Genomic DNA, 19,638 nt, shown 5'->3' with positions numbered 1-19,638 from the left:
AAACGTAAAACTTGTATTGTTTTCACTGCCATATTATTTTATGCAAGTCTACATATAAATAACACAAAATTATAGGATTATCACAAGACATTACGATAATCGCAACTTATGACTTTTGACAGCTCGACTTTTTTATTCGTTCGTTGATCAGTAGGAGAGCATAGACAAATCGGACGATTTATTGTCCTCGGACTTTTGGCTCGCCAATGGAGCGCTGGCATAAGATGTGTTTTCAGTTGCAAGTCGCACTTTGTTCTTGAGAAAAATATAAGACCATTTATAAATTATTTATTTTCACGTGTTCATTCCTTTTCTTCAATACCTACACATACTATTACCTAAAAATTAGTAGATGTCCCATTTTGAGGGTGGCCGATGAAATAGTAATATGGTCTTGAGTTGACACGTAGAAGTTCTTATATAATTATTCTAAAAATATTTACGTAATACAATTAATACGATAAGTAAATATAAGTAACACCCGATTACCGTTACACAATACATTATATCAAGTCGATTAATTCTGGGCTTGCTTCGCGTCTACAGTATCTTTGGACCCACGACACTGATGGGATGCGAGTAAATACTTCATCGGTTGTGCTGTCGTCTTTTAAGTTTTCTTTAGAATTAGTAATAACACTAACTACCATAGATTTAATATAACTTAATAACCATGTCCTTGCTTTTACAAACACACAGGCTTTGAGAAAAACAAGCGAATTTGACAGACCGGGGTTCGAACTTCGAGAACAATGCGAGAGGGCAGTTTATTCATTAGGTATTCATAAGTAACCTACATGTATGTATACTGACTACACAGAAGAACAGACCACAACCTACAGTTCATTCGCTTCAGTTAATGATAGTAAATCGGTAGGTACACTAATAATCATCCTAGAAGTGATTAAATAAAAATAAAACTTTCTCAGAATTTTTCAAAATTGAGAGGGCCATGTGTGGGGACGAAATGTTAAAATAATTCTATGCAACATAGTACACTATTCATTATTCCTCGAGATGCTTTCCTCATGTTTTCTCCCTCTCGCGTGGTTATAGGGGAAAATACGAGAGGGAAAGAGGCGGCGAATGTCAGGCAGGTAAAAACTAAAAACGGCCGAGACAATAGACGGGAAAAGTCAACGGGCTCCGAGAGGCGAGGCATGTCGCAGCCCGACATTATTTCTAGGGACCGAGATTAATGCATTCGACCGATGCTCGGTTTCGTTATTTATGGTCGGGATTTTTGTAATTTTAAAGGGCTTCTAATTATTCGGTAAGTATAAATATTCATAAATAGGAAGTATCTTAATAAAAGTATTTTATTAATCTTTGGGAATAATTTAAATTCAGCAGGAAGTAAAAAATGCTCAATGGTAAGTATTCAAATAATATATGGGAAAGTATTTAAATAAGCACAGGGAATTATTAAAATGTTTAATGTCAAGTATAAATATTTGTGTGTCAGAATAGATTAAAATTTGGGCAGAAATAATTTAATTGGCCGCTTTTTTAAATTTTCTAGGATAGTATTCTTCTCTGTCATTCCAACCAGGGTTATAACATAGACTAATATTCGAGTTAGTTGTATCATAGACTAATACCATAATCGTCTATGGTTATGCTGTACCTTGACAGATGACAGTTGACTTCCTCAGACTAGAAATCTAGAATAGTATTTTTTCTTTCTATTATAATGAATGTATCTAAAAAAAATGGCTCCACAATTCAATTTGGATCTTCTGAGCAGGTTTCTTAAGAAATTCGTTCTAGCCATCAGCTGTAACTGTTGGTTCTATGCTCTGGGTACAATAGAATTAGTTTGTAGGTATTCAATTATTAATGTTTATTAGAAACTGTTTTCAGTAGGTATCTACACTGGGCTAATGACCATTGAAAATACATGCTCCATTATAGAATTATGTTGTATGCCTAGTGTGTATTATAATATATTTTTAACATTTAAAAAAAATAAGAAGACAGGTAGGTAGGTACACCAGCTGTGTCTATTATAGGTTTATTTTTGACATAAAAATAAAGAATAAGGCAGACTTCAGTTGTTTACAAAAAAAATACATGGCAACTTGAAGGGTCGCTTGGCTTGTCATGTCAACGGTGAACGGTGTGACCAGGTTATTGTAAATTTTATAAAAATATATCAATATTTTCCCCACAGCAAAAAATGCCTAGCCATTGTCGATCAATGAACATTCCTTTTATTTTGTACTTAAATAAAATTATTTAGTATAATTTATCGATATCCGTAATTTTGATATATGGAATAAGTAATAGGTATGTTTCAATTGTCTCAACATTAAAAGGTTCGTTATCTAAAAGATTTATACTAATATAAATTGTTTTATAATCGACATGCAAACCAGAAAGTATGTAGCTATTTTATTTGAATTAATACTAATATCACATAAACTCATTCGATTATCGATTTATTAGTTCGATCAATCATATTAGGTATTTTAATCTGATTCAAAATGTATGAAAAATTTGGTTGAATGAATAATATTTCACAATATAACATTTTTAATCAAATTTAACCTTAAAATGAGGTATTATTTTTCATTATTACTTTCTTTAAAAATATTTAAGTAAGTATATTAGATATAGGTTGAAATAGTCCATTATCTATCACTTAACTTTAAGCTAATTAGTTATTTTGCACGTAATTTCAATTAAAGACAAATTATTCATAATCGTTTCAATAGAATTAATTTATGAAACAGGTTATTTCAATTAGATAATAATAGTTTAATATGTATATTTTTAATTTCCATAATATTTATAAACCGTCAAATACCACTAAATTATTATAATTTGGGTTTAAAGTTATCGGAATTGAGGTTATCTTCTGTCATCTGTGTGATGTGCTCATATAATTATCGCTCTTTTGGTGCAACTTCAATTACTTCTTAGTTGGTTTTCTTTTAATAATCACAATAATGTATAATTTGTATCGAATATTCATGAATTTGGCGTGCGAGCATAGACAAATATCCCTTACGTGCGAGATGGTAACCCTAAATTGCTATGCGTCCCATATAAAATTGTTTACTTGTCAAATTATCATAATAATAATGGATATATGTTTTATCTACTGACACGCGTAATTTAAATAATGATTATTTAGTTTTACAACCGATTTTTTAATATTATTACTTCCTCAAACATTATTTCACCCTCCACACTAAAACTGGCGTCCTTATTCTGACACTTCGAAATAAATACTTACCAATGATTAAAAATTCTGACACTTGGGATTTAAAAACTTTTCAAAATTGTCTATTAATACTTCCTTCAAAAATACACGCCATTTTAAAGTAGACGGGCACCTTAAAAACGGCCTCGGGCGAATTATTCTAAAATTGAGAGATGTAAAAATAGCACAGATTGAGAAAAATGCAACATATCTTCGAGCAATGCCCCCCTTGTCTGTCTGGTCACATGTAAATTGTACTTTACTTATTACATTTCACCGTAGCACAGTTCGCCGTGAGCTTTATTTTCAGAGCCGATTTTGGCAAAATTCATGAATTCAAGAATGAAAACCTAACCTAACCTAACCTAATAAATAATCCAGTATAGGTGTCGGCTATTTTCAAAATTTGTTTGCCCCTGGTACCTATCCTGTAAGCAAACCGAAAAAACGTGTTTTAGTTAGAAATTAATTTTATCTCAGTACTACCCAAAGAGGTTCTTTAAATTATACCTACTACCATATATTTCCGATACAACATTTCACGGTGAAGTGTGATACGGCGAACTGCATACGTACAAATTTCCGGACACGTGTCTGTCTTTGGAATTCTGCTGACTTATTCGATATAAGAAAAAAAAGTAAATGACTTGTTCATTCCTAAGCGGAGCATACGACTCTCCACAGCGTAAAGGTTGTAGGTATTAATAATTATTTGTTTATTCGAGAAATGGATGTTAGCCAATTGCTCAATCATTAGTGAGTCCAAACACAGATTTTTAAAAAAAACAAGCGAATTTGACAGACCGGGGTTCGAACTTTATAAGCCGATGCGTTCCCGCTAGAATTTATTTTTTGTAGGGACAGCGCTCGAAATAGATAATTTCACGAACCAGAGCGCTCAATAATTTCCCGAAAATATTAACATAATTACCTAGTTTTTTATTTATGATTTTACCGAGGCTTTGACTGCGACTCGCTGTCATATCGCCTCTTCTCATCTAGAGGAGGATCCGCCGATCAGGCCCTCACTCCAATTCTGTTAAAGAACTTTTTAATTTTGCCATGCTTTTCTGTCTTACCCACCGCCAGGGCACCTTTCAATTCGTCGACATTCTAAAAGATATCCGTATATCCGATATCATTATAAAAATGAGTTTGTTAGATTTTTCTGTTATAATATGGCCTATCTAGGTCAGATGGTCGAATGATTTTTTTCACGAGACGGAGCGATAATTTTGAGGATGCCATGAACCCAATGACATATTAAATGGACAACTCACTTCATACCCGGCGCGCACGAGAAATTGTGCATGAAAGTCATTCACAGATGTATAGGTAGATGTCACGTGACCATATGACGTTCCGTTTCCATTATGCGATACAAGCTTCGAGAATTTATAGTAATATCACCTTTATTGTAATGGCGTATTAGTGTCATGACTCATTGCGTTAGAAACAGATTCTTGGTTACTTACGACTTCTCGGAGATTAGACGCAAGTGAGCCCAGCGCATCACAGGCGACTGTCCAATGGTTTCTGTCATTCAATTGCATTGAATAAACATTATCTTAAAATGGCATTTTATAAATAATAAATAATACTAACACATGAAAAGTGATATCCCATCTTTCTTGGAGTGTTTAGTAGATTTTTTTACAATTTTTAACTAGGCACATTGGCATTTTGTAACACAATAATAACGGTGGAGTCGAAACCTGGCAGTCAGAAATTTTGTATGGGCAGACCCAGCGGTGTCGCCAGACCGCTTGCAAGCAGAATGTTCATTTGAGCGTAGGACACCGATATTAAAATATGAATTTCGCCATCCGGCAGACCCGACACAAAGTGAGTGTCATTTTATTTTCTAGATGCTTTGCTTCGTCCATATTAATGTCATTGCATGAACCGGATCGGCGCTCCGGTTCATTTCGAGCCCTGTGTAGGGATACATTTTCGATTAAGTAATGATATTCAGAAATAGTCACAAAATGCGTAGTTGTATCACGATTTGTATCTACTTTTTTATTGCGTTATATACGTTCGTGGTAGTCTCTTGTATATCTAATAATTGTATTAGGGACCGTCCATATATGACGTGAAATAGGTGAGAGGGACATAATATAATAATTATGATGTGTGAGTTGTGCCGACGGGGATGGGTAGGTTGTGGAAAATGACGCCACAAAACCAACCAACTATAAACGCATTTTTTCTGAAATATGCCGTGAGGATATTATATCTACTGAAATCGATCGTCGATATCGATCTTTTTTACGATGGGAAGGGGGCGTAATTTAGACAGAAAGGGTAAAAAAATGTGAGAAAGTGCCAAGATGGCCACCGAAAATCGACTGATGTTTTTTTCTTTGCTTAGATATAACTTACGAAAGGGTTAACTGTTAAACCGAGCTATGATAAGAGCGGTCACTTTTTGATATGTATCAGTATAGTATAGAGCCTGCCAAATCATCATGAATAGAGTCACGCTTGAACAAAATCTACCAATTTTACGTTGAAAATCAGTCGTCGTTTCATGAAATTTATAATTCCATTTTATGACACTTAGAGTTTGTAAATAAGCAAAGTTGCTGATTATGGAATGAGACATATCCAAAAGAGAACAAACAGACTACATTACATCGAAAAAATGGACCGTTTGGTACGATTTACACGCTGGTGGCATCATCGGACCTTATTTCTTCAAAACATCAGGCCGGAACTCGCGTTACGGTCAATAGAGATCGTTATCGGATCGAGATCAATTTTTTACCACGTTTTTCATAGCTCGTATTCTTGTTTGTCCGGTGGTTGTTTATCCAGTACAAATCTTGCAAGCGATTTTTACCTAACTTCCCGACTAGCTAGACATTTGAAACTTTTAGAATATATCAGAAGACGATATATACATAGAATTGTCAAGTTTATAGGATTCAACAGAAAATTTAAAAACGTTAAAAGTACTTATATAAAAAGTTCTTTTTATCTTGTAATTATTATTTTAAAAATATAAATGACATCGATTCGGACGAGATGTGGTTTCAACATGATGGAATTATGTGCCATAGTACCTACGGCGGTCAAATAATTGGTCTCCAAGGTCGTGTGATTTGACACCTCTGGACTATTTCCTGTGGGGCTACCGTGAAATCAACGGTTTATGCTGATAAACCAGTAACAATTGACACCATATATGCCAACATTGTTCGTGTTATTTTTAATATACGGAAATTGGACGTCCAGAATGCGCATTGTCAAGAACAGCCCTAAAAACACCTTCATGTAGGTACATCAGATATTAACAACAAACCTTTCATGAGTCACTTCACCCTCAGATGCGTCTTTCAAGAAGCAGCTGATGATTGCAGAATAATCTTCTTCTTCTTCCTTTTATAAAAGATATTTTATGTAAGACATATTTTATAAAATATATTTGACTAAGATCTTTGATAGACTAATACTGACCGGAATAACGTCTATAAAATTGAAATGTAGGTACTTATATGTTTTTATAAGGTTTTATACAAATTCGAAGAGCATGGTATGTAGGTAGGTAATGCATTGTTGGTATTAACTTTGTAAAAAACCAACGTCGACAATGACAAATTATACAGCTATGCGTTTAATGTTTAATGAAATCATCGTAATAATCATTACCTACATTATAAGACCATGTGGTACAAAAGTCAGTCGGTACTGGTTTTTTTAGCGAAGGCACGTATTACAAGGAGCGATCGGGTCGGACACCTCGCCGGCCTCGTCGGCTCGCGAAATATTAAAAAGGCGCGATGACGTCACGCCACAAGATCCGCGCATAGTCAGACGGTGATTCACGAGCTCCGCATCCGGTGCACCGTGACCACTGCGCTGTACTTATCTACCAATCTACCTACTGAATGCAACGGAACGACACAATTCAAATAACACGAAATTAATGCGTATGTGTAGAGATCGCGCAACCAGAGTTGAGGCGGAGAATACTCACACAGACGCATTCAAAACAGGAACAGCCTGTAAAAGAATACTTACTGTATTCTTCAGAAATTCACCAATACACACAATCTTTCGTATCTGTGTCGCACCAACTCTGGTTGCGCGATCTATAAGTAAAACAATGCTTTGAAACATTCTGTCCAAAAATGCTCCCTACCTCTACGAAGATGGAGCGTAAATTATAGATTATCAAAGTGAAGTAAGTACATACTTAATATCGTCGCCCCAAAAGCAACAGGGCACTTGTGCATAAATTGAGTTTTGAGAAAAACGAATTTTAAGTGTTTTTGGAGTGAAAAAAAAATCGTGGAGGTTATTACTTAATATTTTGAAATGAAATTTGGAACACATGTGACCTAATTACTCAAGATTGAAATGCAATTTTTTTTATAATATATCAATTTTTGATTTTTGAGAGGTTTTAAGTCACATGTTACCTTTTTCCTATATGCATTTATGAATAGCTTTATCTTCATCTTTTGATTTGCGAGCGTCCACTTTACGCTTATTGTGATCTTCCAAAATATTTATTTGAGCCTCTTAGTGCCCTTTTTCTGCAACGAAATTATTTTTTTGTACAAAGGCCCCTACTCACTTTTAAATAATTACACTTGTTACCTTTTTCCTATATTAGTTTTGTAAACATTGCACCTTCATTGCACATAGTTCCTAAAATCGTGTACATGTTACATTTTTCCTATACGTTAAATGAAGATCAGTTTACAAATACACAAGTAACCTTTATTTTCTTTGTTCAATTGTGAATTTGTGGTTTTGCTTAAAAAATGCCGTTTTGCCCACAATGTAGAGAAAAAAATTACGAAGAAAACTGCATTCATAACTCAAAACCGTCAAAATTACACATGTGCCCTTTTGCTTTTGGGGCGAAGATATAAAAAGGGTTACTTATGCTAATAATAAAATATGCTGCCGCATTTCAGATTCATTATGTACTAGCAAGAATAATTAGAGAACTCTAATAAGTATTCCATTTCCAATGACCGCACTGAGATAAAACACCTTTGATTTCCCTTTGAATGTCACAAGTAGGGTTGCCAAATATTTTTGAAAGAATTTCCGGACATGCTGTGGCCGGCCAGAAACTGAAATTGAAATATAAATAATTTTAAAATATACCTACCTACATACTCGCACTCAAAAACAAATTACCCAGAATCACGTAGGTGGTGTATATTCAAAGAAACCATTTTTACATTTTTATTCAAATACCTACTGCGAACTATGGTTTATTCGTAAAATAATCGATTGTAATTCATATTTGTAATACAGACATTTATAGTAGTAAAAAATATACTTTTTTTAAGTTAATCAATAATGTCTTCTTGTTCTTTCTTTGAGCTTTTACTAAGTCATTATACCTAGATTATAATGGATTTAAGTTTTGTACTATTCCAATTGTGGCAATTAGCAACACTAATAATTATAAGCCTAAAAAATATTTTTAATAATAGGGGCACAGTGGTGGGTCTTTTCCTGTTGGTGATTCACTGTAAAATATGACAGAAATTTAAATATCGAATGCGGTTAACCAGGTTTGTCTATTTTTACATGAACACGAAACGCTCAGAGGTCAGACCCATTCGAGCGTTGATATTGAGTTAACTTGTGGTTAATCCGGATTAAATTTAAGTTGGATTTGACAAAAAAAAACTGCGCATAATTCCAATATAATATATGTATTATAATGACATAGCGTGACAGTTTTAAAGCACTATGTGTAGGATTGCAATCCCAGAGATAATTTTCAATCTTTACTATTACGGGAATAGTACTTACCTATGTATTATTTCAATGCCGGGATTAGACACAGATTCTATTTGTGTCTTGTGCCGACATGGTTGATATTCATATTATTGATCTGTATATTATAAATAACAACAAAAAATACAAGAAATCTCACAATAATTGTGTACAAGGATTTTTTCTTTGGGGATTAAAGCCATTAATATGAAATATTATAGTTTTCTGAAGTTTCTATATATTTATATATATTGATAAATTCTATATTTAATAAAAACGTGTATTTTTGTAAAAAAAATCGTAGGTACATAAAGTAATCCAGAAATCCCGGTAGGTAGTTCAAATGAAGCGTGGTGCAAACTTTAAAAGTCTTAAGGCCATGTCCAGATGGCGCGATTTGACTCGCGTGCATTCCAGGTACATGTGACCTCATTGGGCCGTCCACATGTAATCGCCGCGTGTCACTTCTCGCGCGTGGTCGAGATACAGGTGACCTCATTGTGTCCACATGCACTCGCGGCGAGACACGCGTCATCTGGACAAGTTATAATGCTGTGCACAAATTGCATATTTTTAAAGTTTCAGATTTAGTTTCAAGCCAAAGTTGTTGAAGATAATAGAGACGGAGACTAAATATATGAAAGTGAGACTGCGAAAATATTTGCTAAGGCTATGATTAAATTAAAGTTGAAAAGAGTAAAAAAAGTAATTTCGAATTGCATATTCATTTTAAGGTAAACATTACACTGTTTTGTTCTGATATATATTTGCCATGGCTGCATTAAGATACAGATGTTTCGCATTAGTAATTATCACCAGGTCAAATAATTATTTTGAAAGTACAGTAACTATTATTATCGTTTAGATTCGCATAAAAAATAATAATGTACAAACAACAGTATGTTATACATACATACATAATAACCAAGTACCTATCAAAGTAGGTCACCATCTTGTTTATGGCCACCTTTTTCAATTCAATAATATGTAGAAAGTAAATATTGCGTTCAATTCAATACACCAAAATCAAATCAAATGGCGTACTCAAATACGGCATAAATATCGAAAATTGAATAATATCTTTTGATTCCTACAATTATAAATACCGATTACACATATTGAATGATTTAAAATCAGGTGTGCAGTGCACTTGCATGATGGTAGAGCTGCCGCCACTGGTTTTAGTTACATACCACTACTGCTAAACGCAGACGCCAGGTAGCTACTTACTGGGTGAGGCAGAGGGGTATCGAAAAATATGCAAACGCATGCAAATTGTCAGGACAATCAAATGATGTGTGGGGTTCAGTATGAAAGCGCGACAGGGATGAAATATATGTGGTCACAGCTAGGTCCTCTAAAACAGTGCGGATCAATTAATATACGATTACGACTGTAAATTCAATTATGTCAGTATATCAGTGTACACCTACTACGCTGATGGATCTTTATTTCATGTTATATGTCAGGTATCGCCAATTGGTCGGTCGCGGTCGTTTTCAAAATTATTGTTCAACATAGGATTAATTTAATGCCACGCTTCTAACACAGTAGGTATACATAAATTAAGAAGTTTGAAATAAGGACATGATAGTGTTGATAAAAACCACTTATATTATATTTTATTTTATCAAAAAATCTCTAACAAAACAACTTTGAACAGTGATCCCCTAATAAATATTGATAATCATTCAAAAAACCTTCAAATTTATTTATTTTACTTGAAAAATACGCTGTAGAAATTTAAACTACTATGGACGTTTTTTAGATTTAAATAAGTATATTATTCTGTATCGACAAACGAGTTTGTTTCTCCTTTAAGACGATTTAAGGTCTGCGCCTACATTAACCACCGAACGATGCATTCAATCAACCTCTCTCCCCTTAGTAAATATAGAAGCCAGTTTGTGCGGTTGTGGCATAAAAACGCAATCACAGACCCAAATTGAGGTGCATGTCACGGTGCTTGTCGCCTACTGTGACGGGCTGCCGCTACGGGAATATTGTGTGTAATGTCGTTGTTCTTGGTGTTTAAAATGTTATCAGACTGCCATCCTGTAGTACATTTTGAACTATTTTAAACGAACATTGTCAGTTGGAAAAATCTGCCGTAATCATTAAAACAAGAATGAGGGCACTTCACGTTGAACTGCACTGCATCGGCACCTGCATGACGTTTTGAACGTTTTTATCATATTACACATGCCTGCACTTTTCGAATGTCATGTCAAAATCACGATTTTTTGTTTTTAGCGGTTGGCACTATGGTTTTTTTATGAGAATGTTGTCTATTATCTATGGTCTGCAAGTTGGGTTCTATTAAAAATATTATCTATGGATGTCATGTCAAACGTAATTTTAACGTACCTACGCACACGTAGAAACTGTTAAAATTAATTATAGTAGGCACTCTTCATCAGTGTCATTCTTCAGTGAATTAACGAGATGGTGCACGTTAAAAATATTCTGCAAAATGACGAAACCATATACCTAAGTACTAAATTTTCGCCGCGACCGCATGAAAGTAGGCGACATGCACCGTGACACGCACCTCAATGAGGTTTGCGCTTAATGGACACGAAAGCAGCTGAAACACAATCCATGCAGATTTTCTATTTTTCCCCACATTGAATGACATATCACTATTCTCACGAAAACCATACTAATGCGATGTTTCCTCATTTGAACGCGCAAAACATGAAATTAACCATACATAAATGCTGGCGGCTCGGTGATCTCAAGATATAAACTGAAAAATAAATACTAGTGACAAACCGTATCAAAGCGTTTTTTGCAAATTATTAGCTCGCGACTGTATTTTTATGCAGAAAGTCGATCGCTTAGCTACCCCTGTTATAGAATTGCAGTTCAGAGAAAATACGAATATTATTTAGATTACGTTATGATTTTATACAACAAGGAAAGTTGATAGCAACATAATTAGAATGAAAATTAATGTGTTTTCTTAAGGGTGTGTGTGTGATATATTAAGGGGGGTGTGTTAAGGGAGGGTATGCAAGGGTCGCAAAAACGCAAACAATAATAAACTGTGGCTAAATAATACGCCAACTTAATTTCTGGAGTGTGCATAATAAACACTGTTTTGTGTCGTGAATAATTAATACACCAATAATAAAGTAGAGAGAGAATTGATAAAAAAAACCCTGAAATTAATATTTGTGATGATGAAAATGTTTTTTATTTGCGATCAATTATCAGCGGCGGTTAATTTTACGCGAATCTGTAGTAGTATGGTAGGTAAGGCCTTACTTTAGTTAGTGAAACGCTAAAAATCATTGCTGAATAAAAATAAAATAAGATTATTTCAAATTTCGCACTATAGAATCGTTAAGTAAGATGCACCAGTATAAGATGTCTGCTGACTGAGGGAGCTACTTACATGCTAACATTTTTTGACATAGCATTCAATACTGTATCTTTTAAATTATCACAGTTTTCGGATACGAAATAACCGAAAATGACATAACCGTGACATAAAAAGCAGCAACCGTATACCTATCTACTTTATTTCATAAACGAATATCATTTTTGATCGTTAAATTTGCAAAACAATTATTTCGAAGATATTTCATTTTTGGTATGTTGCAGTGTTGCCAACCGTACTATATAGTGCAATACTATAATTTTGAAGGATTCGAGACGAGAAATGTTCCTGTATTTGTTTTTATTGAATTAAGACTACTTTATAGATGGTATTGGTTAGTTTTTAAAAATCAATTACACCCTGCTTAAACCAAACCATAATAGTTTTAGTGTATTTTGGGCGATACGACAAAATTGTGCACACCTTTTCATTCATACTTATTTGTTTTCGTTGGATTGAGAATACATATTACACATATTATTGTTGGTTCATTTTTTTAAATTCATTAAAACCCCGCGTAAACCCAAGTATAATAGATAAAAAATATTATTCTATGAAGAAAATATCATAGGTATGTATGATTTAATCGTATCCGGAAATTTGTACGTAAACAGTTCACCGCATGACACTTATTCGTGCGCCGCAGTACGTGAAACAAGAGTTCGTGTAACATTTAATCAAATGACGAGTTCTTCGTTGAATATTTCACCGTGGAGTATATTTGTACGTAGGTATGCTACAACATGTGGCGAATTTTATGAGATGTCTTTACTAGGTTAGGTTAGGTTAGGGTTAATCTAATTGGAACAGTACTATTTTGCAAACTATCGCCGCATTTTGTAAGATACGTGTGTACAAATGTATTCCACGGTGAAATGTTCAACGAAGAACTCGTCATTTGATAAAATGTTATACGAACTCATGTTTCACTCAGTGATGCCAACCGTACTATAATTATAATACAGTACTATAATTTTGATTTCGCGAAAAATGTAAAATACTATAATTTTACGCCAAATATACCAAAATATGTACTATAATTTTCAAGGATTCAAAACGAAAAATGTTCCTGTACTATATATTTTTCAGAAATACTATAATTTTTACGCCTTTGTACTATAATCAGCATAGAAAACTATAGCAACACTGTGTTTAACGTACTGCGGCGCACGAATAAGTGTCTCACGATGAACTGCATACGTACAACTTACATGTAACCTGATTTAATTGCATAATTTTAGATATTTCTTAACGAGTATTTTTTGACTATTAATTTGAATAAATTTTAAAAACTAATCAGCACTGTCTGCAAATTGTAGTATTCAATGAAAACAAATACGTATGACTGCAAAAAAAAGTGGAAAACTGCCACTTTAGTGTGTATTATTTTATGTCGAATCTTAACTGTCTAGTTTCACCCCTCGCCTCTGGTACGCCGACACCTATACGATATGCGGTGCATATTTACTATAGTGTAATGTCGTTTGTATGCGATCGGCTATGTGCTATCAATGTATCTATCGCATGTCAGGATAATCATATGACAATCATTCACGTAATTTTCGGCGACCCCGAATTCTATTTTTGTCGAACTCGGTTAGTACAATCACGGACATAGCGAGATCTCGGATGTAATGAGGAAACACTCGTTGACATTTTAGTTTATGATTTTCTCCATACATTTATTCACTTTTATAACGAGCTACTTCTCGAGTAAAGTACCGAGCAAAACTGTTAATGTGGCGATCGTTTAAAAACAATATTTTCGACCATAAGCAATAAAATCCGACCGGGCAGTTAAGGCTATACTTCAGCTGGGGCACGGTCTAAAGATCGTGACTACGCGACGCGAAGATTGTGCATACGACGCGTGCAGAACAAAATATAATTTGTCATAAAAAGTCAACATGCGTCCATTTAATGTTATGTTTATTGTTCTATTAGTAATAATAATAATAATATTCATTGACATGTTTTCTTTTTCATGTAAATGTGTAACGTTTTTTAGTCATCTTTACACGATTTAAGAATTAATTCCCCCGTCGCCATCACAAAACAAATTGACGTGTTCACAGCTCGACTTCGCTCTCAGATTGCCAGCGAGTCCGAAATTTCGTCGCACCTATAGTTGAAAATTATTTGCCGTTACACTGAAGTATGCTCTTAACTAGTTACTAGACCGATGCCGCCGGGATCGGATTACGTTTATGACACTAGTTAAGTGTTAAGTGCCTAGTTGGTGTTTTCGCCGACAACATTGAAAAAGTATTCACGCATATGGTTGAAATTGCATGTAAAAATCCAAGCTTCGTGAAATCAGTAGCGCCACCTACCAGCGCCGGCGGCTCAGCACTTCATTACAATGAACAACTTATTTGCTTGCATGTTTCGGCGATTTTTACGATGGTTTTCAGATTTTTTATGTTCTATGCTTAAATAGAGCGTGGCGCGAAAAATGTTATATAACGATATAACGAGTAATGCTTATAACAAGCAAATTCAGTCGGTCCCATTTTCCTCGTAATAACCAAGTTCGAGTGTAATTATCTTGCGGTTCAAATGCAAAGTTTTTTGGTGACAATGTCCAACAGGCATGCACCTTTCCACTTGTCCAAAGCGCAGCCGGTCGGTGCAATAAGTTGGCTAGATTTGCGAGTGTTTTGACCCGCGCCGCGGCGTCTGGCGCGTCGGGTCAACGCCCGCCGCCCCCCATCGCGCCCCGCACCCCCTCACGCAGCGGGATGCGAACCCAGACCCCCGGACTCGCCAGCCGGCTGCTCCTATCTGCGCCGCCATCTCCGATACGCTGTGCCGCCTCACACCGCACGCCGAGGAGGGTTGGACATTGGGTGGTTTCGGAAACACATAATTGCGATTGAATTTGTACGGTCACTACTACGAATAGGTCCTAGGGTTAATCTTTTTTTTTTACACACAATTAGTCTGACTGATGACTTATGGCAGGGGAAGCCAACTTGTTTGTTGTTGTCATCTGACTTTTTGCATAATATAGTCGAGTGCTAGAGGAAGGACAGATTCTTCTGCCATTGCGAACCAAATTGAGGTGCATGTCGCGGACTATCACGTGACGTCACAGTAAGCTGCCGCTACGGGAAAGAATTAGTGTGTAATGTAGTTGTTCTTGGTGTTTAAAATGTTATCAGACTGATGCTACCGTCCCGTAGCACATTTTGAACCTTTAAACGAACATTGTCATTGGCAAAATCTGCCGAAATCACTAAAACAACAATGAGGTCACCTCACGTTGAGCTGCAATGCATCAACACCTGCATGACGTTTTGAACGTTTTTATCATAATTTCAACATGTCTACACTTTTCGAATGTCATGTCAAAATCAGGTTTTTTTGTTTTTAGCGGTTGGCACTATGTATTTTCGATAAGAACGTTGTCTATTATCTAAGGTCTGCAGGTTGGGTTCTATTATCTATGAATGTCATGACGCATGTATTTTAACGTACGTTATATACGTACATAGATACATATGTATGCACTATAATCCGCCGTTTTCACTAACTGGACAATTGTCTGGTTTTTGGGGTGGCGGATTACTGAGAGGGTACTGTAATTATAAATTGTTTTTAAAAATAAAAAATAATTGTATCTTGTGATTATTATTTAGGTTAGTTCAGTTATAGACAAACATAATTGATATCATATTTGTCATTCCAAACACGGTGATAAAGTTATATTGTGTAAGACAAAATTCAGTGTATTATTGTGTTCTGAATGTGGATAAATTATCTGATATTGTACCTAAGTCATTCGTCAGTACTTTAATTATATAAGTATTTATTAAAATGTCTAGTTTTAAGATTGAAGTTGATAATTGTTGTGCGACAGACCATATTTTAAGAATATCATTCTTGAGTTTGACGTTTGTTCAAAAATCAGATATTATCAAAGCTGGAAGGTCAAGGGTTCATTTAGATTTGCATTCAGCAAAAAAAACTTATATTGGACCTTTTCACAACAATTAAATATTCGTTTTTAATTGGCAGTTGTAAAATGATTCAGTGTGTCGTTGTCATTAGTGTGTACTTATTCATCAGTAGTAATGTCGTAAATATTATCTTCTTATTTCCCGTAAGTATACCTGACAAGTGTGCTCTTTTTCTCTAATCTCCACAGTCTACCTCTTTCCAAAAGTCACCTTTCGCCACTGTCACACATAGCATCAACCATCTCTTCTCCATATTATTTGTCACTCAAAAATGATACAATTTTTACACACTTTCCCAAAGTGTAACAACGCGATGTAGACAATATTATCCTTTCATAACGAACCTGTCAGCAATAATAGTGGTCAATTTTCTTAGTTTTCCTTACAGAGCTGTCAGAAAAGATTTGACGAAATTTACAGTTTTTATATTTATATTTTATTGAGAGTGTAATGGAAATGTTCTCCTAATTTTTATGCAACTAAATGTTGATAAGAAACGGATTATGACAAATAAGACGTTTAATCTCAAATTTTTTTAACTATTGTGACATTTTTTATGGAGTTTTGATTTGGCGGTAAATGTACTGTACCAGTGACGTCATATTGACAGTGAAATATTGTGCACTTTTGTATAAAACCATAAACTTTAGCATGATTGAATTAGCATATCCAAATTATAATTTTTACAATATTGTGGCATTCAAAATATATCCAGGAGCCTCGGTATAATATTGCAAAACGGCGGAAGAAATACAATTTTATATAATTATTAGCATCTGTTTTGATTGACTTTTAGTTTCGGCATATATTTTATGGTGCTGAATACTAAATCGAAGTCAACCATGATATTTTGCAATTGGAAGCAAGCCCATGAAATATCCAAAAAGGCATGAAAAAACTCAGTTTGTATATTATATAACAAGAAAATGCATGTGTAAATATGTATTATCGTGCAAGTTGCAAGATTGCATGCATAGATCAAAAAAATTCAGAAGCATCTGAATTTTCACGTGATAGTTGGAACTTGAACGACGAATCCGCATGCGCAGTAGAACGATAGCGGCGAATCTGTCGGGAAAAATACGAGCTACACCGCACAGAGCATGTTGACATTTACCAATTTTCGCAACCTATCAAAATAGCACCATACAAAAATGACAATAGCGTGTCTCGCTTACGCTTGAAGAATGAGATTGACGAGACAGTCAGCACTATTATGTGTTATCATCACGATAGATGAATTTACACACAATTGGTGTCAGTAAATCCATGAACGTGTACAGGCGCTACAAAGGACTAATGTGGGTGAGGGGGTGTCTGTTAAAACCGAAAGTCTGTTATATAAATTCTTCTTCCACCCTGTCACGTCCCAACATTGGGGCATAGGGCAAGCACAAGTTGGCGCCACTTCCCTCGGTCCGTCGCCAACTCCTGCGCCTCCCACCATGTCAGACCTGCAGCACGTAGGTCGCTTTTGTAGCACCGCTGCAGGGTGAGGGAGGGCTGGCCACGGCGACAGAACCCTTGAGGCTGTGCCACAAGGGTACGAAGTGTCGAACTCTTTGGCGGCATCCGGAATTCGTGTCCTAGCCACGTAAATCGTCTCTTCGTGATAACTTCAATCACCGAAGGCTGTTGTCTCTGCTCAGACTCGGGTGTTTGTAGCGCGGTCGTACTAATGTACCCTAAGATTCGGCGGAGACATCGATTCTCAAAGCTCAAAAGCCGAGACTCTTGAAGCTTAGTAAGATGCCATGTCTCACAGCCATACAAGAGCACAGGTAGCACGCACGCGTTAAACAAACGACATTTGGTCCTCACAGAATACAGCCTTGACCTCCATGCGACTCCAAGGTGGCAAACAAAATCCTGTTTATTCGTCACTGGATGATATATCCAGACACTGCCGTTGTAGAGTGATGTTAATGTTCGATGTCAACGCGGTTGTTTTCGGTAATCTTGCTTTGAAAAAGAATCAAGTTTTGATTGCACTGCTGTTTTTTTATAATTAACTCTCTAAAATTACGAAAATGCATGTAATAAAGTTGATTTCGTTATCTAACGAATAGTCGATAAATGTTATTAGATCGTCGAGATGCGATCTTATCACTGATAATTTTATTTTTGGACGTGTTGTTTCTTCCTTGCTATCTTCACTTCCACCTTCGTTTTCCAAGATCATAACTTCTTCTGCTATTTCACTATGATGTGATACCGAGGGTCACCTTTGTTTACTTCTAACCATTGTAAACTTATTGAATTGAGTAATAACTGCATCCATTCATTTTCAGTAAACAAATTAAACTGCTGTGCAGCTGTGCGAATTAGCAGCCAGCGTAGCAAACGTCAGTGCTACATTCAGTCTACGAGCAGGACGGCATTATGACTCGAAATCAAGTGTGAGAGTCATGGCCCCCACAAGGGGGGGGGCTGACAGGGCTTTAGCCTGGGGGCCCGGGCTCAGGAAGGGCCCGGCATTGCGAGCCGACCAGATAAGTGAGATAAACACATCACAAAATTGCTCTAATAGCAAGAAAAGTCGCCTGCGGCGCGGCGCTATTTTAGTTGATGATAATAATAATTAAAACAATTTGGTTGTACGATGCAATTTTTTTACTGTGTGCCGATACTCGACAAGTCCATAATTCAAATGGATGTACTCGTATATATTAAAAATTGCTAATTTTTTTTTTATAATTAAATTATTTTACCATTTGGATAACGCTACTGCAGCGCGTCAGACTGACTTTACCCTTAGCGATAGGTAGGGGGCCCGCCAAACATCCTAGCCTGGGGGCCCGCTTCAGGATGTGGGGGTCATGGTGAGAGTATGACATGACTATCGTGCGCAGAACATTGTATACAAGTGGTGACACTTGGATTTAAACATGTATAAGATTAACAGGATGTTTTTAACAATTCTCACATTTGACTGGATATTTTGTCCGTTACATCCGAAGTCCATTATATCGAGGTTCTACTGTATTTGAAAATGGTCTGCATTATTGTGATGGTAATAATAGTATGTATACAAAAAAGTTTCAAGATAAAAATAAATTCCTGACCTTGCTGAAGTAGCCAACGGTATGACAGCCTTCGGAGTCGGCGAGGGTCATGACGTAGAAGAGGAAGGGTTCCACGTCATAGTACAGGGTCTTGTGGTCCAGGAAGAATTTGGCCAGCAGACACAGCTGCTGGCAATACTGTTTATGTTTCCGCCCGTCCACCTGCCAAACACCCAGCCTGCCCTTCCGGTACACCTGACAAACAAACGCAATCAATTCATCTGCTTCTTGGTTCTTACTAGGGATTGCAATACGGAATGAATATAT

The 19,638-nt window shown here is 35.8% G+C and overlaps 1 protein-coding gene across 1 annotated transcript in view; it reads right to left on the bottom strand.

Moving 5' to 3' along the window:
• Window positions 1–19,638, bottom strand: part of chm (lysine acetyltransferase chameau) — a 110,540-nt gene that overhangs the window by 61,653 nt on the left and 29,249 nt on the right. Inside the window, exon 8 of the mRNA XM_085960274.1 lies at window positions 19,372–19,566. Coding sequence (XP_085816400.1) covers window positions 19,372–19,566 — 195 coding nt within the window. The remainder of the gene's footprint in view (window positions 1–19,371; window positions 19,567–19,638) is intronic.

This window comes from Rhyacophila brunnea, unplaced genomic scaffold (assembly GCF_057557595.1).
Source record: "Rhyacophila brunnea isolate RB1 unplaced genomic scaffold, BYU_Rbru_1.0 scaffold_11, whole genome shotgun sequence".
Taxonomy (NCBI): Eukaryota; Metazoa; Arthropoda; class Insecta; order Trichoptera; family Rhyacophilidae; genus Rhyacophila; species Rhyacophila brunnea.
This window is presented reverse-complemented; position numbering and strand designations above follow the sequence as displayed.